At 31.4% G+C, this 22,225-nt stretch overlaps 1 protein-coding gene across 2 annotated transcripts in view; it reads right to left on the reverse strand.

The window, feature by feature from the left end:
- wu:fi04e12 (desmoplakin) overlaps window positions 1-21,152 on the reverse strand; it is a 36,905-nt gene extending 15,753 nt beyond the window's left edge. The window contains exons 1-14 of one of the 2 annotated variants that reach the window (XM_048207862.1): window positions 20,759-21,152; window positions 16,604-16,703; window positions 14,968-15,098; window positions 13,355-13,511; window positions 11,486-11,611; window positions 8,688-8,759; window positions 8,438-8,605; window positions 7,092-7,196; window positions 6,917-7,012; window positions 5,074-5,199; window positions 4,829-4,984; window positions 3,176-3,330; window positions 1,432-1,558; window positions 942-1,128 (exon numbers count right to left, since the gene is read on the reverse strand). In XM_048207862.1, the coding sequence (XP_048063819.1) occupies window positions 942-1,128; window positions 1,432-1,558; window positions 3,176-3,330; window positions 4,829-4,984; window positions 5,074-5,199; window positions 6,917-7,012; window positions 7,092-7,196; window positions 8,438-8,605; window positions 8,688-8,759; window positions 11,486-11,611; window positions 13,355-13,511; window positions 14,968-15,098; window positions 16,604-16,703; window positions 20,759-20,955 (1,903 nt within the window). In that variant the 5' untranslated portion in view covers window positions 20,956-21,152. The remainder of the gene's footprint in view (window positions 1-941; window positions 1,129-1,431; window positions 1,559-3,175; window positions 3,331-4,828; window positions 4,985-5,073; window positions 5,200-6,916; window positions 7,013-7,091; window positions 7,197-8,437; window positions 8,606-8,687; window positions 8,760-11,485; window positions 11,612-13,354; window positions 13,512-14,967; window positions 15,099-16,603; window positions 16,704-20,758) is intronic. The other variant, XM_048207863.1, reaches the window with a different exon arrangement.
- Window positions 21,153-22,225: the final 1,073 nt, after the last annotated feature.

Genomic DNA, 22,225 nt, shown 5'->3' on the forward strand with positions numbered 1-22,225 from the left:
GTGAGCTTTTATAAAGATATGTTTGGTCATTCTGAACCCCTTCATTTTTGGGTCACACTTGGTACCTTCGTGTTTAAAAGCCTTGAAATGTAACTTCTTTTTTATTTTTCAGGAAAAATTAATGTAATATATTTTTGTTCAATAATATTTTTGGATTGTTATTTAGAATTTTGAGGGGATTTTATGATACTATGCAATATTTATAAAAAAATGTATGAGCTATTTTTTCCATTAAAATATTTTTTTTTTTTTTTTTCAATAAATGCAATATTTCAGATTAAAATAGAGTGAAGGCCTTTAACATATCTACATTTTTTTGTGTGTTCACACAGCTAATGTGACAAAAGTCACCAAGTTTCATTCCATCCCGATGAAGCAAAAAAATAAAATAAATAATAATAATTCATTTAATTTCCTATGTCGGTCATTTTTGACTGTGAAGGTTACTTTTTATTTTTCAACCCTTTAATACATCCAAATCATATCCATGATTTTTTTGTGTTTTCACATAGCTAATGTGACAAAAGTCACCAAGTTTCATCCCATTCTGATGAAGCAAAAAAAACGTAAAAATTCAAAACATAATTTTTTTTTGGGCCATTTCTGACCAAAGAGGTCCAGAGCATCATGCAAACACATGAGGAGATTCTCCAAACGAAAGACCCACGACCGGCAGATCAACGTGATCAACGTCAGCCTGGAATATGGCCATGATGTGTCTTCCTACATGGTTGTTTATGGCATGAAAAGCTATACACTTATCAATTATGGTTAGAAGAACATAACATGCTAGAAACATAATAATCCCTGCAATAATGATCCATTCATAGACTCTTAAACATCTGCCTATTAAAATCCAAACAGTGACTATTTTTGGCTGGGTATATCACATAAAAAGCCCTAGTGTATCTGTCCTGGCGCTGAATCTGATGAACACTGACCGTACGCGGGCAGATCCACCACCAGTTTGCCGTAGTGCTGCTGGGCTCCTGCATACTGGGTCTCAATGAGCTTCTCGTCTTCTGCCCCGAACAGCTCTGAACCCTGACTGTGTTTCTTGAACTCCTGGAAGTGCATCTCCAAACTCTTGAAAATGCTGCGGGACTCTTCTGGACCCATTTTGGCCAGCTACACACAAACAAAGGCAAAGTGCATGCTGAAAATTCAGCTTTGATCACAGGAATAAATTACACTTTACTATATATTCACATAGAAAACAGTTATTTTAAATTGAAATAATATTTCACAATTTTTACTGTATTTTTGATCAAATAAAAGCAGCCTTAGTGAGCATTTATGTGTAAAATTTATATAGGTTTAGGTAACACTTATTTTACAGTGTCCTTGTTACACATGTAACATGCAGTTACTATAGTAATTACTATAAATTGTGCATATATATTATTTATATTTTTGGCCTGTACTAGTTACCATGTTGATGGTGAGTGAATTGATGCGTTTGATGTCCAAAAGGCAGTACTGCCAGGAGACCATGCTCTTGATGTTGATGTACAGCTGATTCCACACGCCTAGAATGGCCTCATAATACTGGGAGTTCCTGCAGTCAAACACAATAAACACAGTCATATCTACACAACACATTGATCATATACAATATGCAGAACACAAACTTACACGTGTGCAGAATGTCAAACTGAAATGCAGATTAAACACTGTGAACTGCATATTACTTTTTAAAAGTAAGTGTGCAATCAAGTGTGGAAAAATAAGTTCATAGAGGAACTAAATAATTTCTTAAATCATACATAAAACTGCAAAAATTGTATTTTATAGTTGAGGTTAGAGAGGCATGTTTAATCTTTAAAAGATTGTGATATCGATTCAAACACCCATGTAATCTTATTCCTAAATGACTATTAAAGCTTAGACAAGTACGATCACAGCGATCATTCAGATCTGTGTTCTGATCCAGAGAGAGCCGCTGTCATGAAACAGCTTCACAAACAGTCTTTTCAATCACACAGTATCATTATTTCTGTGTTACAGTAATTCAGATGATCACAGAAGTACTGAGATAAAAGTTTATAGTTCAGATATAAACACTGATGTCTACGGTAGAGATCAAAATAGAGGAAATCGCCTTCTCAAAGTAACTTGATGCTTCAAATAAAGATTGTATCAGTTACATCATTACACCTGTAGGTGGCGACAAGTGACTTAAAAAATGTAGTTGTCATTGAATCATTCACTCAAGAGATTTGTTCAAAAACACTGATTCATTCAGTAATGAAACAACTGAAGCCTTTATGAGTGAGTCATTGAATCATTCATTCAAGAGATTTTTTCAAAAACACTGATTCATACAGTAATGAAACAACTGAAGCCTTTATGAGTGAGTCATTGAATCATTCACTCAAGAGATTTGTTCAAAAATGCTGATTCATCCAGTAATGAAACAGGTGAAGTCTTTATGAGTGAGTCATTGAACCATTCACTCAAGAGATTTGTTCAAAAACACTGATTCATACAGTAATGAAACAGGTGAAGCCTTTATGAGTGAGTCATTGAATCATTCACTCAAGAGATTTGTTCAAACACACTGATTCATTCAGTAATGAAACAACTGAAGCCTTTATGAGTGAGTCATTGAATCATTCATTCAAGAGATTTTTTTCAAAAACACTGATTCATACAGTAATGAAACAGGTGAAGTCTTTATGAGTGAGTCATTGAATCATTCACTCAAGAGATTTGTTCAAAAACACTGATTCATTCAGTAATGAAACAAGTGAAGAATGTATAAGTCATTGAATCATTCACTCAAACTAATTAAAAAACAAAATACTCAAATTAATTAAATATTTCTAAATGGACTACAACAATTAAAATTTGGTTAGAACCTCTAGTAAATTATGTTATTTTATTTAGTTGTCTATTCAGAATCGTGGGAGAATCGTGATCTCTATTTGAAACAAAAAAATCATGATTCTCAATTTATCCAGAGTCATGCAGCTGTAGTTGAGGTACTATAGTAATTATTATTAGCATATGACAATATGTGAATGAGACATCCTCACCAGTATATATATATATATATATATATATATATATATATATATATATATATATATATATATATATATATATATATATATATATATATATATATATATATGTGTATGTGTAGAGAGAGAGGATGTTGTTTATGTCTTACTTGTTGGCCAGGTTGATGGCCAGTGGATTGGGAGGCGGCGTTAACAGACAGACCGAAGGCACCTGCATGTCCATCCCACCAGGTCCCGTCACCAGCCATGTTGTTCGCTCCGAGTTGTCCTTCAGAATCCCTTCATCTCCCTTACGGATCGTTTTCTACAGACGCCACATGACAACAGACACACTATGAAAAATGCACAACTGTAACAGCTCTCTATTTCAGCCTGGGGCAACACTGTGCCTCAATGAAGAACTTACACAGAAATTTATTGTGTTCAAAAGTTTGTAACACTTAAGATTTTTTTATTATTATTATTATATTTTTGAAAGACATCTGCTTACCAAGGCTGCATTTATTTGATCAAAAATTGTGAAATATTTTTACAATGTAAATCAGCTGTTTTCTATGTGAATATATAGTAAAGTGTAATTTATTCCTGTGATCAAAGCTGAATTTTCAGCATCATTACTCCAGTCTTCAGTGTCACATGATCCTTCAGAAATCATTCTGATATGATGATTTGATGCTCAAGAAACATTTATGATTATTATCAGTGTTGAAAATTGATTTTATTTTCAGGATCCTTTAATGATCCTTTAAATTCAGCTTTGATCACAGGAATCACACTTTACACATAAATTACACTTTACTATCTAGTCACATAGAAAAATAGTTATTTTAAATTGTAAAAAATATTTCACATTTTTACTGTATTTTTGATCCAATAAATTCAGCTTTGATTACAGAAATAAATTATATTTTACCAGATATTTAAATAGAAATAAGTTATTATAAATTGTAATAATATTTCAAATTTTTACTGTATTTTTGATCAAATAAATTCAGCTTTGATCACAGGAATAAATTACACTTTACTATATATTCACACAGAAAATAGTTATTTTAAATTGTAAAAATATTTCAAATTTTTACTGTATTTTTGATCAAATAAATTCAGCTTTGATTACCGGAATAAATTATATTTTACTACATATTTGCATATAAATAAGTTATTTTAAATTGTAATAATATTTCAAATTTTTACTGTATTTTTGATCAAATAAATTCAGCTTTGATCACAGGAATAAATAACACTTTACTATATATTCACATAGAAAAATTGTTATTTTAAATTGTAAAAATATTTCACATTTTTACTGTATTTTTGATCAAATAAATTCAGCTTTGATCACAGGAATAAATAACACTTTACTATATATTCACATAGAAAAATAGTTATTTTAAATTGTAAAAATATTTCACATTTTTACTGTATTTTTGATCAAATAAATTCAGCTTTGATTACAGGAATAAATTATATTTTACTACATGTTTACATAGAAATAAGTTATTTTAAATTGTAATAATTCAAATTTTTACTGCATTTTTGATCAAATAAATTCAGCTTTGATTACAGGAATACATTACACTTTACTATATATTCGCATAGAAAACAGCTATTTTAAATGGTCATATTTCAAATTTTTACTGTATTTTTGATTAAATAAATGCAGCCTTGATAAACAGAAGAGACTTCTTTAATTTTAATGATTCCAAACTTTTTATTGGTAGTGTATATATATATGTATGTATATGTATATATATATATATATATATATATATATATATATATATATATATATTAAATGTCACCTCGTCCTGTCTGAAGTCACATAGCGCCTGCACAAGTATATGCTGACCGCTGATCTTCTCCTCTGGGTTTCTGGGTTTCAGTCTGATAATGCTCTTGGATTTGACCACCAGCTGCTGCACCATCTCTCTCTGCTCCATCAGACGCTCACGCTCTTTCTGACACACACACACACACACACACACAGTTATAACCCTGCATGACTCCAGCAGCGCTCAGACGCGTGGACACCTGAATGAAGCGTCACCTCCAGGCCCTGTAAGAGCTCCAGCAGGTTGTGCAGGGCGGTGGATTTATCGCAGGAGAAGTTCTTGCGGATGCTGTCGTGTTCTTTCTGCAGTTTGACGTTCATTTCAGTCGTCTCCTTGAAGAACTGCAGAAAAGAGTTGTGCGGAGGCATTTTAGTATCTCTATTATTTAGGTGGTATTTAGAAACTATTAGTTTTTTATTGAATTAGTTTTAATTTCATATTTTTGTTAGATTCAGATTTGTTGTGCTATTGTCATTTTTATTAGGTTTTGTTTTTGTCTATATAGTTTTTTTTACATTTTTATTTCAGTTTTTGCTTTAGTAATTTTAGTACTTCAAATTAAACTAAATAAAAAAAATGTTGCCTTTTAATTAGATTAATAATATTTTGATTTCATTTAATTTAATATTTTTAGTTAAAATTTTATTTTCACTTACATTTTTGTTAAAGCTTTAGTTTTGTTGTGTTATTGTTGTTTTTTTGTTGATATGTCTATAGTTTATCAATTTTTATTTCAGTTTTAGTTTTAGTTATTTCAGTATTTCAAGTTTAACTAAATAAAAATAAAAAATGTTTCTTGGAAACTAGATGAAAGTTTTTCATTTAAAATTTTCAGTTGAATATAATTATTCTTAAACTTTTAGTTTTGCGTTTTGATATTTTTAATAGTTTTTTTTTAAATATGTTTATCTATTTTGTATTAATTTTTATTTTAGTTTTAATTATTTTAGCACTTCAAATTAAACTAAATAAAATGAGAAATGTTGCTTTGGCAATTAAATTAAATAAGTTGAAGGTTTTTTTAATATTTTGAATTTTTTTTAAAGATATTTTGATTCATTGTAATTTTTCTTAAATTTTTAGTTTTGTTGTGTTTTGACATTTTTAATAGTTTTTTTAATATGTTTATCTATTTTTGTATTAATTTTTATTTCAGTTTTAGTTATTTTAGTGCTTCAAATTAAACTAAATAAAATTAGAAATGTTACTTTGGTAATTAAATTAAATTAAATAAGTTAATATTTTGAATTTTTTTCATATTTTTTGTAATTTTTTTGTAATTTTTCTTAAATGTTTAGTTTTGTTGTGTTTTGACATTTTTAATAGTTTTTAAAAATATATTTTTGTATTAATATTTCAGTTTTAGTTATTTTAGCACTTCAAATTAAACTAAATAAAATGAGAGAGGTTGCTTTGGCAATTAAATTAAATAAGTTGAAGGGTTTTTTAATATTTTGAATTTGTTTCAGATTTTTTTGATTCATTGTAATTTTTCTTAAATTTTTAGTTTTGTTGTGTTTTGACATTTTTAATAGTTTTTAAAAAATATCTTTTTGTATTAATTTTTCAGTTTTAGTTATTTTAGCACTTCAAATTAAACTTAATAAAAATGAGAAATGTTACTTTGGCAATTAAATAAATAAAATAAGTTGAATGTTTTTATTAACATTTTGAATTTGTTTTTTATTTTTTGTTGTGTTTTGACTTTTGACATTTTTATTAGTTTTTTAATGTCTATATAGTTTTTTTTTTAATTATTCTTTTTTGTTGTTGTTGTTATTTTAGTACTTCAAATTAAACTAAATAAAACTGATTATAAATGAAATAGAAATGTTACCTTGGCAGATAGGTGAAATAAAATAACTCTAAAGTTTTTTTAAATATTTTATTTAATTTTATTTCAGTTAACATTTATTTTATTTCAAGTAACAAAAATGTTTTAGTTTTTTAATGTTTTTAGTTTGTGTAGTTTTACTCTTAGTTCAGCATGATAACACTGGCAGTTACGCACAAGACTCCAGTACAAATGCCTGAGAAAAGCTTCATCCATCACCTCACCTGGCTGTATCGTGCGTTTTCCTTCAGGTGGACGTTGATGCATTTGGTGATCTGTAGCAGCCAGCTCCACTGCGTCTGCAGCGTCTCCATGTAGGCCTGTGAGAAACACATCAGACTGAGTGAGAAACACCACAGGACGGGTCAAAACACGACACACAATCAGACACACACTCACCTGGATCTTATCAGACGCGGGATGGTTGTTCTTCATAACACCGTCCACCTTCGCTTTCAGGACGTTCAGATCGATTTCCTTTTGCTCCAGTTCACTCATGAGTTTCTGAAATGGAGAACGGCTGTCAACACGACTGAAAATAATATTTCCAAATACCAAATAAATAAACAGCAGATGTTTTGATCAACCGTCCACAAGAGGGCGCAACACAAATACAAATCAGCACCTTCTGTTCATTGCAAAGAACAAACCTGCTGTTAAGGAAGTGTATTCATTTTTAAAATCCAGTGTTCAATTTCAAAGTTTTTAGTCATAGTTTTTATTCTTTAGATGAAAAATGTCCTATAAATTTACTCAAAATTGTGTCAATTTTTTTCATATATATATTTTTTTTTAACTTTATAAATTTTTTTGTTTTTTTGCTAAAACAGCATCGAATACTATCATTTTTATTTATTTTTTTTCTATATCATCAAATACTATTTTATTTTATTTCATCATTTTCATTTTATTTTATTCTATTTCACCGAATATTATTTAATTTTTTTCTAAAACAGCATTGAATACTATTTTGTTTTATTTTATCTTTTTTTTTTCTATTTCATCAAATACTATTTTATTTTATTTAATCATTTTCATTTTATTCCATTTAATCGAGTATTATTTTATTTTTTTCTAAAACAGCATTGAATACTAATCAGTGTAATTTTAGTATCACTAAGATATTATATTTTTTATTAATATTTTGAATCTATTTTTATTTTTTCATTTTAATTTTAAAGTTTTAGTAATTTGGATGTGTGCTTGTCATTTTTAATAGATTTTTTTTTTTGATTTTTATATAGTTTTTATTAATTATTATTTCAGTTTTAGTTTTAGATATTTTAGTACATCAAGTTAAACTAAATGAAAATGAGAACTGTTCCCTTGGCAAAGAGCTGAAATAAAATGTTTACATTTTTTATATTTTATTTCAGTTAATGTTTATTTTATTTCAAATAATGAAGACATTTTAGTTTCAGTTTTAATTTTAGTTAACTATAATAACTCGAATCATGATACGAATCAACGGCATTTTAGTTAATGAGAAAGTGCAAAATTAAACATAATATTCACACATTTTATACATTATTTTAAACATGCATCAACATGCATGTATAAAACATATATTTAAAAATGCATCAAAATGAAATTATGCTTAAAAAATATCCGCCAGAATGGTCGGAAAAATAATCTTGTTTTTTCCTTTGAATTAAGATTATTTTTGTGACTCCACTGTTAAGAATGTATTTTTTTGCATTACTGTAAACACACTTCATACACATAATCAACAGTCATGAACTTACCGAAAAGCTCTCCTGTTTCTGCAAGATGTACGTGTCTATGTTTTTATCTCCCCAGTCGAACACCAGCTCCTCCTCCTCTCGGTCGTTCACCCACATGATCTGACTGGAAATCTCCTGGATGATGTTGTGCAGGTCCTGCAGCTGAACGCTTCGCTGGTACGAGGTTTTCTGAAGACCAAGACACGATGCTCTAATAACTTCCCCACACATGTAATATATACAGCTGTGTTTGGTTGCCTGGACGTCTCACCTGAAGACTGTCCCATTCTTGCTCTAGTTTGTTGAGATAGGATTTGTTTGCATCTGCGTTCTGGCCTCGCATCTAGAAGTGAAAACACACAACAGATGTTGCCATGATGTACATAGACTTTCATTTAAATAACATCTTTACTGGTCAAAAGTTTGGAATAACTGCGATTGTTTTTTAATGATCAAATCAGAATATCAGAATGATTTCTGAAGGATCATGTGACACTGAAGACTGGAGTAATGATGCTGAAAATTCAGTTTTTAATCACAGGAATAAATTACACTTTACTATATATTCACATAGAAAACAGCTGTTTTAAACTGGAATAATATTTCACAATTTTTACTGTATTTTTGATCCAATAAATGCAGCCTTGGTGAGCAGAAAAGACATTTTTCAAAAATATTTTAAAAAATACTGTGATTTTGTAACAGAATATAGTTTTTTTGGGTGAGAATATAATTGTTCAGACCTCAGATATGCGATTTATATGTAAACATATAGCGCCTATTTGAAAATTTGTTTCGATGCTTCCAGAGATGTGAGCTCCAGGCCGTCAGCGACCGTTCAGAGCTCGTGTACCCGCTGAGAACAGCTTCCTCTCGGCCAGTACTTTGGGTATTTTCTGCTGGCTCGTGTTTAAACATGAGGTATAATTCATTTTGGGTATATCAAACGGGCAATCTTTGGTCTTGGTCTAATAGATACAGAAAATATAACTTTATATTTACATTGAAATTAAATCCTGTACTATCTAGAGCGCTGCTTTTGTACGTTTGACTGAACTGTTTGCTTGTGTTTATTTCCTATTTTACTTCTTATACTGTTATAATGGCTATTGTTTAAATATTAGTGTTCAGTAGGGGTGTAACGGTACACGTATTCGTACCGAACCGTTTCGGTACAGGACTTTCGGCTCGGTGCACATGTGTACTGAAGCATTACATTGCAACATTGTAGCCTAACCACCATTAATCACCAATAATCGCAATAAGCTCTGCATTGTGTTACTTTCGATAAGAAACAAAGTGTCATCCTTCAAATTCTGTCCACGAAATCACGAAATTTAAACAGAAAATGGCGTTTTGACGCTCTTTGATGCAGCGTGACAGAGGTACAGGCGATCATCTCTTCCTCTTTAATACTAGCTACAGAATAAACATGAATGAACATCTGAAGGTATGTTGAAAGATACAGTACAACTTACTGAAACGGTCTCATGCAATCGGTCAATCAGTGTTTCAACGGTGGAAATGAAAGCTTGTGAACAATATGTCATGTAGCATTTACCTCAGAAATCCAATCAGTGTCCAAAGTTTGTTAGTTCGCTAGAGAAATGAACTCTTTCGCTTAATATATGCACTGTATTAGCCTATATAATCATTATATTTTAATTAACCTTTTAGTGATGTCCTGATTAGGCTATTTGATGCATGTTTAAATAAATCTGACAGCCACTGTGTAGAAATGATTATATTTCAACAACGAATTGGAGTAAAAACATTTAGAAGTTAATGCAAAAACCGCCTTATGTGCATCTTACATGTTTGCATACAATTTGTTATTTGAGTGTTGATTATTTTATCTAAAAATAAAAAGCAATTGAATTTAGGCTGATAGTTTTGGGCTTAGTTAACATTTAATATTATAGTAGCATAATGTTCAAGTAAGAGATCCCTACATAGTTTATAGCATTAGCAGAGATAAAGTTTCTTAAGGATAAAAAAATTAAGTTATAATTTAATTTAATTTAATATATTTAAAGACAAAAACACAATATGTTCAGTAAACCACTGTTTAATAAAAAAAAAGCAATTTTATGTTTAGTTTTCTCCTCTCCTGCTGTACCGAAAACAGTACAGAGTTTTGTGTACCGTTAGTGTTCAGTAAATAATATTTTATATAAATAACATGCCAAATATTTTGGTATTGAGAGAGTCTGTTAGTGATTTCAACTTCAGTGAAAGTTACATTAATACACCATTAGATGGCGGCAAAGACTGTCTTTATGAGTGAGTCAGTCATTCGCAAAGACTTTTATATTGAAATGGACTGAAACAAGGAAACAAGGACATTGTTTTTACTTTAAACAACATCTGATGAGACGCAACTGACAAATGCATTGACTAGCTCTGTCATGGGAAATCCTCTTAAATGTTAAAAGGACAAAGATATCGCTTTCCTCAGCAGACATTTTGTGATTATGAATATAAGATTGACCTGAAGAATATCAGCTAGATGCAGGTAATACACTCACTCTCTCTCTCATAATACTCTAATATTACAGTGAGTTTCAAGGAAACGACTCAACGTTCCATCGTTATGAGTTCTAAAGTGACGTTTTAGAATTAGTAACGAAGGCTGTTAAACTGTCAACTTGAGATTTGAATCCGTGGCGGAAGGAAGTAGTTCCTCACAAAAGAGGGTTGTTGAATCTTTTTTATTTACACATTCGTGTCGACGAACTGTTTTATAACCGCAATATCACACGAGTAGCCGTGCTGATATACAGCCATATCGTACGGCTACGAGTGTGATATTGCTCATATATATATATATATATATATAAATAATGTAATGGTCCTAAAAGTAGGCTCTATTTTCTTTTTGTAAAATATTATTTCTTATTTTTCTTTAGTGATTTTGAGGTGAAATATGATCTGATTCTGATCATGTACAGTAATAAATGTCACTTTAAGCTCTAATCTTAAATTTTACATGTTTAAAAGGAAACCAGGCATGAAAACAAAATAATGCACGGTTGAAAAGATGGAGTCTGTGTTTTCTCATGAACTCACCATCTCCGTTCGGGCTCGATCCATCTCCACACTTCTCTGGATGGAGCTGTGAAACGTGCTGTGATTGGCTATCTGCTGCTCGATGGCCGCCAAATCATCTCCCCACGACGACGTCTCGATCAGCCGCTGCTCACAAACACACGCGCACACATTAAACAAGCAGCATTTCACACTTTGTATCTGTACATTTATATCTAGTTGAAACCGGGCAAAGAAATGCATGATGAGGATTGTTAAAGTCCAATTACAACCGACAATAAATCATGTTGTTTTGTTGCATCAAAACTAAATCACTCCAATAATAAAGATTGTTGTTTTCTGCTTAATATACATTATTATTTTTCTCCGGCCTTCTCTAAAAGAGCGTTTGGGCTCTTCAGCAGACGTCTGTTTTTCATTAACTCTGACCTCACTGACAGGAGGGAGTGTCGTATCTGCCGTGAGCGTCGTGTTATTGACCCCTGCGGGAGTCTGAGGAATTCTGGGGTTTTAGGACTCATGGGAGAGAGTCAGACAGTAACAGTCTGAGTCTGCAAAACAGTGTTTCTGTGGGCGAGCGAGAGGCAGAGAAGGTTTGTGTACTTTGGCAGGATGCCACGCTTTAATCTCGCTGAGCTTCATTTCATCTGTTCAGGGTTTTTCTTTCATTTTCTCTTGCTCTGGCTGTCCTGGAAATCACTTCAGCCCGTGTCCTATAGGAACAGAGCAGCATGATAACTGCTATCTTAAGTTGATGTCTATTTCTGTCACATAAGGCTGAGAAGCTCCGCCCACACCAAGATCTCATTGGATGAGAATTCTGCTTAACATACCTGTATGTTACACATCAGATATACTACCGTTCAAAAGAAATGCATACTTTTATTCAGCAAGAATGCATTAAATTGTTTAAAAGTGACAGTAAAGACATTTTTACTGTCACTTTCATCAAAGAATCCTAAAAAATAAAATGCATCATGGTTTCCACAAAAATATGATTGTTTTCAACACTGTTAATAATCATTAATGTTTCTTGAGCAGCAAATCATCATATCAGAATGATTTCTGAAGGATCATGTGACACTGAAGACTGGAGTAATGATGCTGAAAATTCAGCTTTGATCACAGGAATAAATTATATTTTACTATATATTCACATAGAAAACAGCTGTTTTACATTGTAAAAATATTTCACAAATTTTACTGTATTTATTTATTATATTATATTTTTTTCTTATTTTATATCTATATTTTTATATCTATTTTTTGTTTTTTTATATATTTAGTTCTATTTTTTATATAGTAAAAACAGATTTTTCTTTCAATAATGACAGAAATATTGATGCTACAGCCTGATATGGCTAAAAATAATTAATCTCAATATATTTCAGTCTTTTGATGATGTTTAACGTTAGAGTGCAATTTAATTTTTTTATTTATTATATTCTTTATTATATTATATTTTTTCTTATTTCATATCTATATTTTTATATCTATTTTGTTTTTATATATTTAGTTCTATTTTTATATAATAAAAACAGAATATATATATATATATTTTTTTTTTTTTTTTTTTTTTTTTTACATTTATATTTCAGCATTTTTGCTTTCAATAATGACAGAAATATTGATGCTAAAAAAGGATACATCTCCATATATTAAAGTCTTTTGATGATGTTTATATTAAATAACACATAGAAACTACATTAAAATCCTTGCAACATTCACAATAGTGCTTAATTATAATCGCCTGCAAAAATCACCAGTCCTGCTTGACACGTGAAACTTTTCGGGTCTTGCATTGATAAAAAAAAAAAAACATTTTTTAAGTCCCCATGACACTTTCATAAGGTCCTAAACAGAGACGCCGGCCGTGTGCGCGTCACGTACCCTCTGCTGCGTGATCCAGGCCATGGCTTCGGTGAAGAAGCGGTTGGGTTCTTCACGGCTCATGGTGCGCCGGATCGTCCTGCTGCCCCACTTCTGCTGCGGCGGGCCGTTCAGAGCCATGCTGAGATCTCGTATCTGCTCAGAAAACATATTCACACTGTTCACAGACAGAGAGAGAGAGAGAGAGAGAGAGAGAGAGAATATAAGGTTACACTGGAAGTGAGCATAGATAAGAAACTAAAGTGCAGAAACATACTGATTCATGAATTGCATACACTGTTTCAAAGTTTGGGGGAGTCTCTTCTGCTCACAAGGCTTCATTTATTTGATCAAAAATACAGTAAAAATTGTGAAATATTTTTACAATGTAAATCAGCTGTTTTCTATGTGAATATATAGTAAAATATAATTTATTCCAGTGATCAAAGCTGAATTTTCAGCATCATTACTCCAGTCTTCAGTGTCACATGATCCTTCAGAAATCATTCTGATATTCTGATTTGCTGCTCAAGAAACAATTATGATTGAAAACAGTCATATTTTTGTGAAAACCATCATGCATTTTATTTTTTAGAATTCTTTGATGAATAGAAAGCATTTATTTGAAATTAAAATTGTAATATCTTTACTCTCTCTTTAGATAAAATGAATGCATCTTTGCTGAATAAAAGTATTAATTTCTTTTCTAGATGTCTTTTATTGAATCCAAAAGTTTTTAATTATATTTTCCTACATATAAATATATTTTAAAGATTTTGAAGTGTCAAAAGGTCATTCGGTTTAACCGTCCAAAGGCCAATACAGCCATTTTATTTGTGATTAAAATATCTTAAAATGTAATAAATGTATATATTTTTATTCTGGCATGATTTTATAACATCATATATCAACATAGTGCAAAATGATATTAAAATTATGTGTAGAAGTCGTTGCTTTGTTACGAGAAAGATTGTCTGGAAAAATGAATTTCATTGATGTCATTTGGAGTAACCAATATAAAGGGACCATTTTGGATCAAGTCATGTGGTCAATATCATTCATACGTCATTCAGTGCAACCGTTATAAAACATGAAAAATGTATTATTTTATAAACTTGTACTAAATATAAAATATTTGCTAACTAGATATCAGCCTGTTAGCATTGTTTGACGATATCGTCATTCGGTATAACCAAACGTGTCAAAATTTTGGTTAAACCGAATGATTTTTTGGGGCTTTTTCTAGTAAAAAAATGACAAAATCAGTGTTAATTGATTCTAAAAACCACATAATCTCATTGTTAACACTTAATAAAACTTTAAAATTAATCATATCTCCATTACGTTTTAAAAAACCTTATTCGTCAATGACCCTCTTAACTTTATTATTTTGCAATTCCACTTGGTGCCAACAGAAATGTACTTCTAAATGGGTGTGGCCTAGTACCTGAAGCCCCTCCCCATACCTACTCCACATCATTTCCTGTCCTCTCAGCACTAAATATTTTGGCAAAAAGGCACAACGTGATTGGTGCAAAACTCTGCGATGGTGTTCTGTTTTGTTGCTGTGAGGTTGCAAGGTTAATGGGAAGTTGCAACCACAACGTGTAAATGCATGCTTGCGCGTGTCTCACCTCCGCACCACACCGTCAGACGGCAGGTTCTGCTGGTTCAGCTCCATGGCAAAGCTTCTGAGCTGGTCAGTGTTATCAGCAGCGGACGCCAGACAACTTTGAGCTTCCATGAAAGCGTTGGCATCTCCTCCCTGCAGCGCAAACACACACACACACACGCCGAGAACAATAGAAACCAGCCGTCAGAAAAGCCCAGGATCAACAAATCCACACAGTCACCCTGCCGAGTGTGACTAAACCTCGTTTATGTGGCAATCTGAACTACAGAACAAACAAAACTTAAATCTGTAAACTCAGTTCAGTGTTTTGAGCTCATGCTCAAACAGCAACATTAAAGAAAGTAGAGATTTATTATGAAAACAAAGCAGAAGATACAGTTCAATGCATATTAATTTATGTGGTTATCTGCAAACTGAACTCCTAAAGATGCGATTCTTGTGTGCAAAATGCGTCAAAATGAGTTTATTCATCCTCATGTCGTTCCAAACATGTAAGACGCAAAAGAAGATATTTTGAAGAATGTTCACGCTGCTCTTTTACATAGTCACCGCATTAGTATTTTGTTGTCTTTTTCTGCACAATTATCTAAATATTCTTAAATCAAGATATATTTACTTACCTAAGATATTAACCCCTTAAGTGCCGCTTGTCGCTCTTTTTATTTATTGCCTTTTTTCGTATCACATATTAAATTAGGTATCATTCGAAAGCTTACGAACTCAAGATTCAGCCTGTGAAAACTGTTTTGAAATTGGAAATTGATTTACCTCCTCCCCTAGTGGGTGGTGTCAGGTTTCATATTACAATATTTATTTTAGCTACTTTATAGTCAAAAATTTTTTTAATCTTGATAAAACGCATAATCGTCGGAAAGGTCTGAGTCTCACGGTTCCATATTTGCCAGTGTTTTGTGATAGAAGTGAAATTTGGACAGAAATGTATCGATTCGTAACAGGAGAAAAAATTCAATAGAATGTTGGTGATATCAACTTCAAATTTGAAACAGATTGGTTGGTTAGACATATGGCTTTCATTTGATATCCATTTTAAAGTACAATATATTTGATAAAATATAAATTTTATATGAAATAAAAATGTTTACTACAATACATTTGATTTACAAAAAATTTAAACTTACATAACTTTTTCATACTTTTATTCATGCTATTTTTTTAAATAAGTAAATAAGGATAATTATTTTTTTTTGTGAAATATATATATATATATATATATATATATATATATATATATATATATATATTTATTTAATTATAATATATTATATTATTTTTATGATACATATCAGTCGGGAAAAAAACAATAATCCAAAAAAAACGGAGGTAATAATGAAAAATAAACACTAAAATATAAATAAATCACTTTAATATCTGAAAGTAAGGAACTAAAAATAAACTATTATTTTAGCACATGCACTAAATATATGTTTCACTTTCATTTTCCAGAATGCCAGATGAGGAACGGGAGTGTTTTATTATCTGAGCAATGTTAATTATGTGTGCGGGTGAATGCATTAAACACACCCATGTGATTCTCATGAGCTGTACAGCACATTTATGATCTCTTGACAAGGGCCTGAATCCACAAAACTGTGTGTGTGAATATATAAGCTACTCACAGACTTAAATACTGATGCTGCCTTGTCCAGGTAATCCTGACACTGGTTCTGTAGAAACAATATCCGCTGCTGCATAGACGACACAGACGACATGGTAGGCCTGGTGGGAGAAAAAAAAAAAAAAAAAAAAATCAGCTTTGCATCACAGGAATAAATTATATTTTAAAATGCATTCAAATTGAAAACAGTTCTTTTCAGTTGTAATATTATATTGCAATTTTTTACAGTTTTTACTGCATTAAATAAAAGCAGAAACACTAAAAAAAATCGTATTTATTCCAAACTTTTGACCAGTACTGTATGTAAATGCAATTATCAGTATCTACAAGCAATGCAATATTTCTGGAGTAAACACTTCTTCAGGACAACTCTTATTATCTGCCCCTCTAAACGCTTTCAAAAGCCCATCTCAACACTGACTGATTCATTATGGTTTATGAGCAGCTTGTTCTTCACTGATTTTCGGCGATGCATTCCTCTACCGCCCTGCAGAATCTCTCAGTCGACCCCCGATACAGAGACGCCCAACCAGCCGGAGCAGGTCAAAAAACTCCTGTATTAATGAATCTGACGCACCTCATAAATCTCTCCAATACTGAAAACACGACTGTTTTGCTTCCAATACTTTCTATTTAGAGTAATACTTGTCAGGTTTTATTATATTACAGGTTATACATGTATGTTTCCAGCTGAAAATGATAGTTTTATAGATCACTTATTCAATAAATATTAACTGTAGATAAGGACCGTTTAATGCTGTGCAAACAAAGCAATCAAGCACATCAGATCCTGTTAGAAAAATATACAAACGCTTTTAACCTTTCAACAATACACTAAAAATGCTGGGTTGTTTCAACCCAAATTTGGGTCAAAAATGGACAAACCCAACCATTGGGTTACATTTTTAAATACAATTTTTAACCCAACGGTTGAGTTTGTCAATATTTGACCCAAATTTGGGTTGACCCAAACATTTTAGAGTGCATGCATAAAATTGAAAAGTTAAAAAGCAGCTTTAAAAATGTAAACTAAGTACAAAATTATATATACATCATATATATTAAAATATGATATATTTTAAAAATATATATTGAAATGAAATTACATGTATAATTAAAATATAATATTTACTATATTATAATAAAAAAATATATATATATAATAAATAAATAAAAATAAAAATAAAATATATATATATATAAATATAAAATATTTAAAGTATAATATATATATATATATATTTTTTTTTGCATATTTTTATTTTATGCATAAAATTAAAAAGCAGCTTTAAAAATGTAAAATACATTTTAAAAATATATACTGAAATTATTGAAATGAAATTACATGTATAATTAAAATATAATATTTACTATATTATAATAAATATATATATATATATATATATATATACACATATTAAAGTATATAATTATATTATTATGATTATTATTATTATATAATATTTCTGCATAAAATTAAAAAGCAGCTTTAAAAATGTAAAACAAATACAAAATTATATATGTTATACATTAAAATATATTAAATATTATATATTTTATATATTGAATAATTAAAATGTATTTAAATATTTCATATATTTTATATTATAATATATATTACATTTTTAAAGCATAGCCTATTGTTGAAAATGAAAGTTTTTTAATGCATTATTTATGATACAGTTCAGTATAATACATTCTTAAATAAATTATTAAAATAAACCATCTTAAAATATATATTTTTTATTTGGTTTTAATTTTATCTGGTGCATTATTTTGCATTCATATCTTGACTAGGCGTTCTAAATTCTAAAATATGTGATACAAAGTCGAAACCAAATGGAATGTTTTGGTGCAAAACATTCAACAAATAAAATTAGGCAAGTAAACAAATAGAAACCAGACACTTCTGAACGAGCTGAGATGCGTCTCATTTGAATGGAGAATATGCACTGAATGCACAACAGAGTCGTTATTCATGTTTATGACCAGTAGCTGCCAAATGACTCATGAACTTCTGCGCAGCGCTCGGATACGGCAGCCATTGACTTTCCCACAGGATCCTGCAATTACTGAGTATGTAGATTTACAGGAAGCTTTGCACGACAAGTGTGAGTCTGAAAGTGACCTGTAAACTCGTGCAGAAATGAAAACAAAGGAGCTACACAGTATCAGCAGGGATTGTGTTACCGAAGAGGCCGATCCACCTGCAGCAGAGGCCTACATTTACACAAGCACACTTCAGAAACTCCCAGCTTTATATACTCTCGTTCTGGAAGATATGAGCGCCTTTGATGTGCTTATATAATCTTTGAACCTCTGCTGATTTATGATACCGTTTCACTTCAACAGATGTACTTCACATAGGTTTTACTCCATCGCTGTTTTTATTAAAATGCTGGGTTAAAAAACAACCCTAGTTGGGTTAAATATGGACAAACTTAGCGGTTGAGTTAAACGTTTGACCAACCTGCTGGTCAGTTTTATATAACTCAACTTTTGTTTAAAAATGACTTTATGTCTGGCTTAAAATGAACCCAAAATAGGTTGGAAATTAAAAATCAGACACATAATTACTAGAGGCAACAATAATAATCAGAAGGTGAACATTTTATTAATAAGCAATTTAATAAATGTTTACTATTTAGTTATAAAAACTTATTAAATAAATGTTACCTATTTTAGGTTCATTTCAAGCGAGCAATATAGTAATTTTCAAACAATAGTTGAGTTAAATAAAACTAGCCAGCAGGTTTACAATTAACCCAGCCGCTTTAACCCAATTGCGAGGTATTAACTCGGAATTACGGGGGGAGAAACTCGGAACTGCGAGGAAAAAAGTCAGAATTGTGAGATCTAAACTCGGAATTGTGAGAAAAAAGTCAGAATTGTGAGATATAAACTCGGAATTGTGAGACATAAACTCGGAATTGTGAGATATAAACTCGGAATTGTGGGATATAAACTCGGAATTGTGGGATATAAACTCGGAATTGTGAGAAAAAAGTCGGAATTGTGAGATATAAACTCGGAATTATGAGATATAAACTCGGAATTGCGAGAAAAAAGTCGGAATTGTGAGATATAAACTCGGAATTGTGAGATATAAACTCGGAATTGCGAGAAAAAAGTCGGAATTATGAGATATAAACTCAGAATAGTGAGACAGAAACTTGTAATTTTGAAAAAAAAAAAAGTCGGTATTTTTAGATATAAACTCGGAATTGTGAGAAAAAAGTCGGAATTGTGGGATACTCGGAATAGTGAGATAGAAACTTGTAATTTTGAGAAAAAAGTCGGAATTATGAGATATAAACTCAGAATAGTGAGACAGAAACTTGTAATTTTGAAAAAAAAAAGTCGGAATTTTTGAGATATAAACTCGGAATTGTGAGAAAAAAGTCGGAATTGTGGGATATAAACTCGGAATAGTGAGATAGAAACTTGGAATTTTGAGAAAAAAGTCGGAATTATGAGATATAAACTCAGAATAGTGAGACAGAAACTTGTAATTTTGAAAAAAAAGTCGGAATTTTGAGATAGAAACTTGGAATTTTGAGAAAAAAGTCGGAATTGTGAGATATAAACTCAAAACTGTAAGATATAAACTCGGATATAAACTTGCATTATTATTTTTTAAAATTATTTTGAATGATCTACCATTTTGTATTAGATTTAATTTTTCTTAAATAGCCCATGTCTGAAGACTGAATACTAACATTTTTCTGGTTTCTATTTGTTTCTATTCTATTCTATTTGTTTACTCGCCTAAGTTTTTGCTCCAGAACATTCCATTTTGTTTCAACTTTGAATCACATGTTTTAGAAGAACTCAGAACACCTACTCAAGATATTAATGTAAAATAATGCACCAGATAAAATTAATTCAAATAAAAAATATTTGAATATGGTTTATTTTAATAAATTATGTGTACTTTTGAAGCATTTATTTTATTCTGTATAAACTGAAAACTTTCGCAAACAAAAACAAATTAGACACTTTTTGCCTATAGTGCATGTTAATGCAAACGTTTAATCTAATTTTATTTGTGATGTAGGTGAAATAATAATAACACGTTCATATTAAACGCACGAACCTGCAGTGTTAAAAAGTGTATAAAAAGCCAAAAAAACGCAAGTAACAGGTGTTTACTCACACTTGCCCCGCGCTCATAGAGGCTCTGGAGAAGCTTTGGTTGTATCCCTCCACGTACTCCTGAGTGAAGCCATTATTCCCCCGCTGCACCACCACCACCTCACTGCGCGCGTACGGAGCCGCGGCGTTGAGCTCGCTGCGCGACCCGGAGCGGCGTCCCATCATGTTGAGCCCGCGCTGCGACCCGTACATGCTCATGACTGCGCCCGAGCTTCACTTAAAATGGCGGAGTTTTAAAAGTGAACCTGAGGTCAGATGCGCAGCTCCAGATGAAGCAGCCGTGAAGAGCCTCCGAGCGCAACTCCACTAGGAAGAGCCGCAGTTCACTGATCCGAAGTCACTCCCACAGACCTCCATCTGAACACACCCTCACGCGCCTGGAGGCGTCTCTCTGTGCACTGTTGAGGGAAGTTCACAATTACATTCAGCATTATGACATGTTAAAAAACTATTTTAAACAACATACTTGTTGCCAATTATCGCGCATGCAGATTTATGTCCTCCGAGAGCATATGTGTAGGCTACTTTCAGAAATGCATTTGCATGATGATTTAAATGCATTAAAAGCATTGATATATATTTTTTCCATCCCCATGTCCGTTTAGGTGCAACTGAATTTCAGTTTTTCATTGTAGTAACTTGAAATGTACTGTGCACAAAATGTTTTAAAACATTTTCCCTTGATGTATTTACATATGAAAATTGAATGCTCATGAAATTAAAAGTCCAAGCTGAGATCATTCACATGTGTTTGCCATCACTGATGGTTCTGGGTCTACAGGAAAGACGAGTCTTTCTCCTAAAAACCCCTGAAGACATTTCTGTCATTACGCTTCTCCAAGCTTCAATCGCCCTTGGCACCTGATTATAGAAACGGTGCACTGGTATGTCAGAAATCAAACAGGTTGACACAGGACACGATTATAATGCATGCACATTAAACTCCAACTATCAATGCATGCCATCATTTCTGAAATGATTAGAGTGCAGTTTTAGTTGTGTGTATGGGTGGGGTGTGTTGTGGCTTTCGACTTTCTCCTGAACTCAGAGGTCGTTGCTGCAGTAAATGCAGAATCTCTGTGTGCTGTTTTAGGGTCTTTCCTCATGCACACTCCTCTTTTTCTCACATTTCTGACTTTTTTCCCCCCTCCAAATTCTGAGTTTGCATTTCACAATTTAGAATTTGTTTTGGAATTCTGAGTTCACATCTTGCAATTCTGACCTTTTTTCTCACAATTGTGAGTTTATATCTTACAATTCAGAATTTTATAAAAGTCTGAATTGTGAGAAATAAACTTTTGACTTTTTAAATAAACTTTTATATCTTGACATTCTAATTGGAGTTCTGACTTTTTCAGACTTGGGGAAAAAAGTCAGAATTGTGAGTAAAAAGTCGGAATTGTGAGATATAAACTTGGAATTGTGAGAAAAAAGTCAGAATTGTGAGATATAAACTTGGAATTGCAAG

The sequence above is a fragment of the Megalobrama amblycephala genome, linkage group LG11, assembly GCF_018812025.1.
Source record: "Megalobrama amblycephala isolate DHTTF-2021 linkage group LG11, ASM1881202v1, whole genome shotgun sequence".
Lineage (NCBI taxonomy): Eukaryota > Metazoa > Chordata > Actinopteri > Cypriniformes > Xenocyprididae > Megalobrama > Megalobrama amblycephala.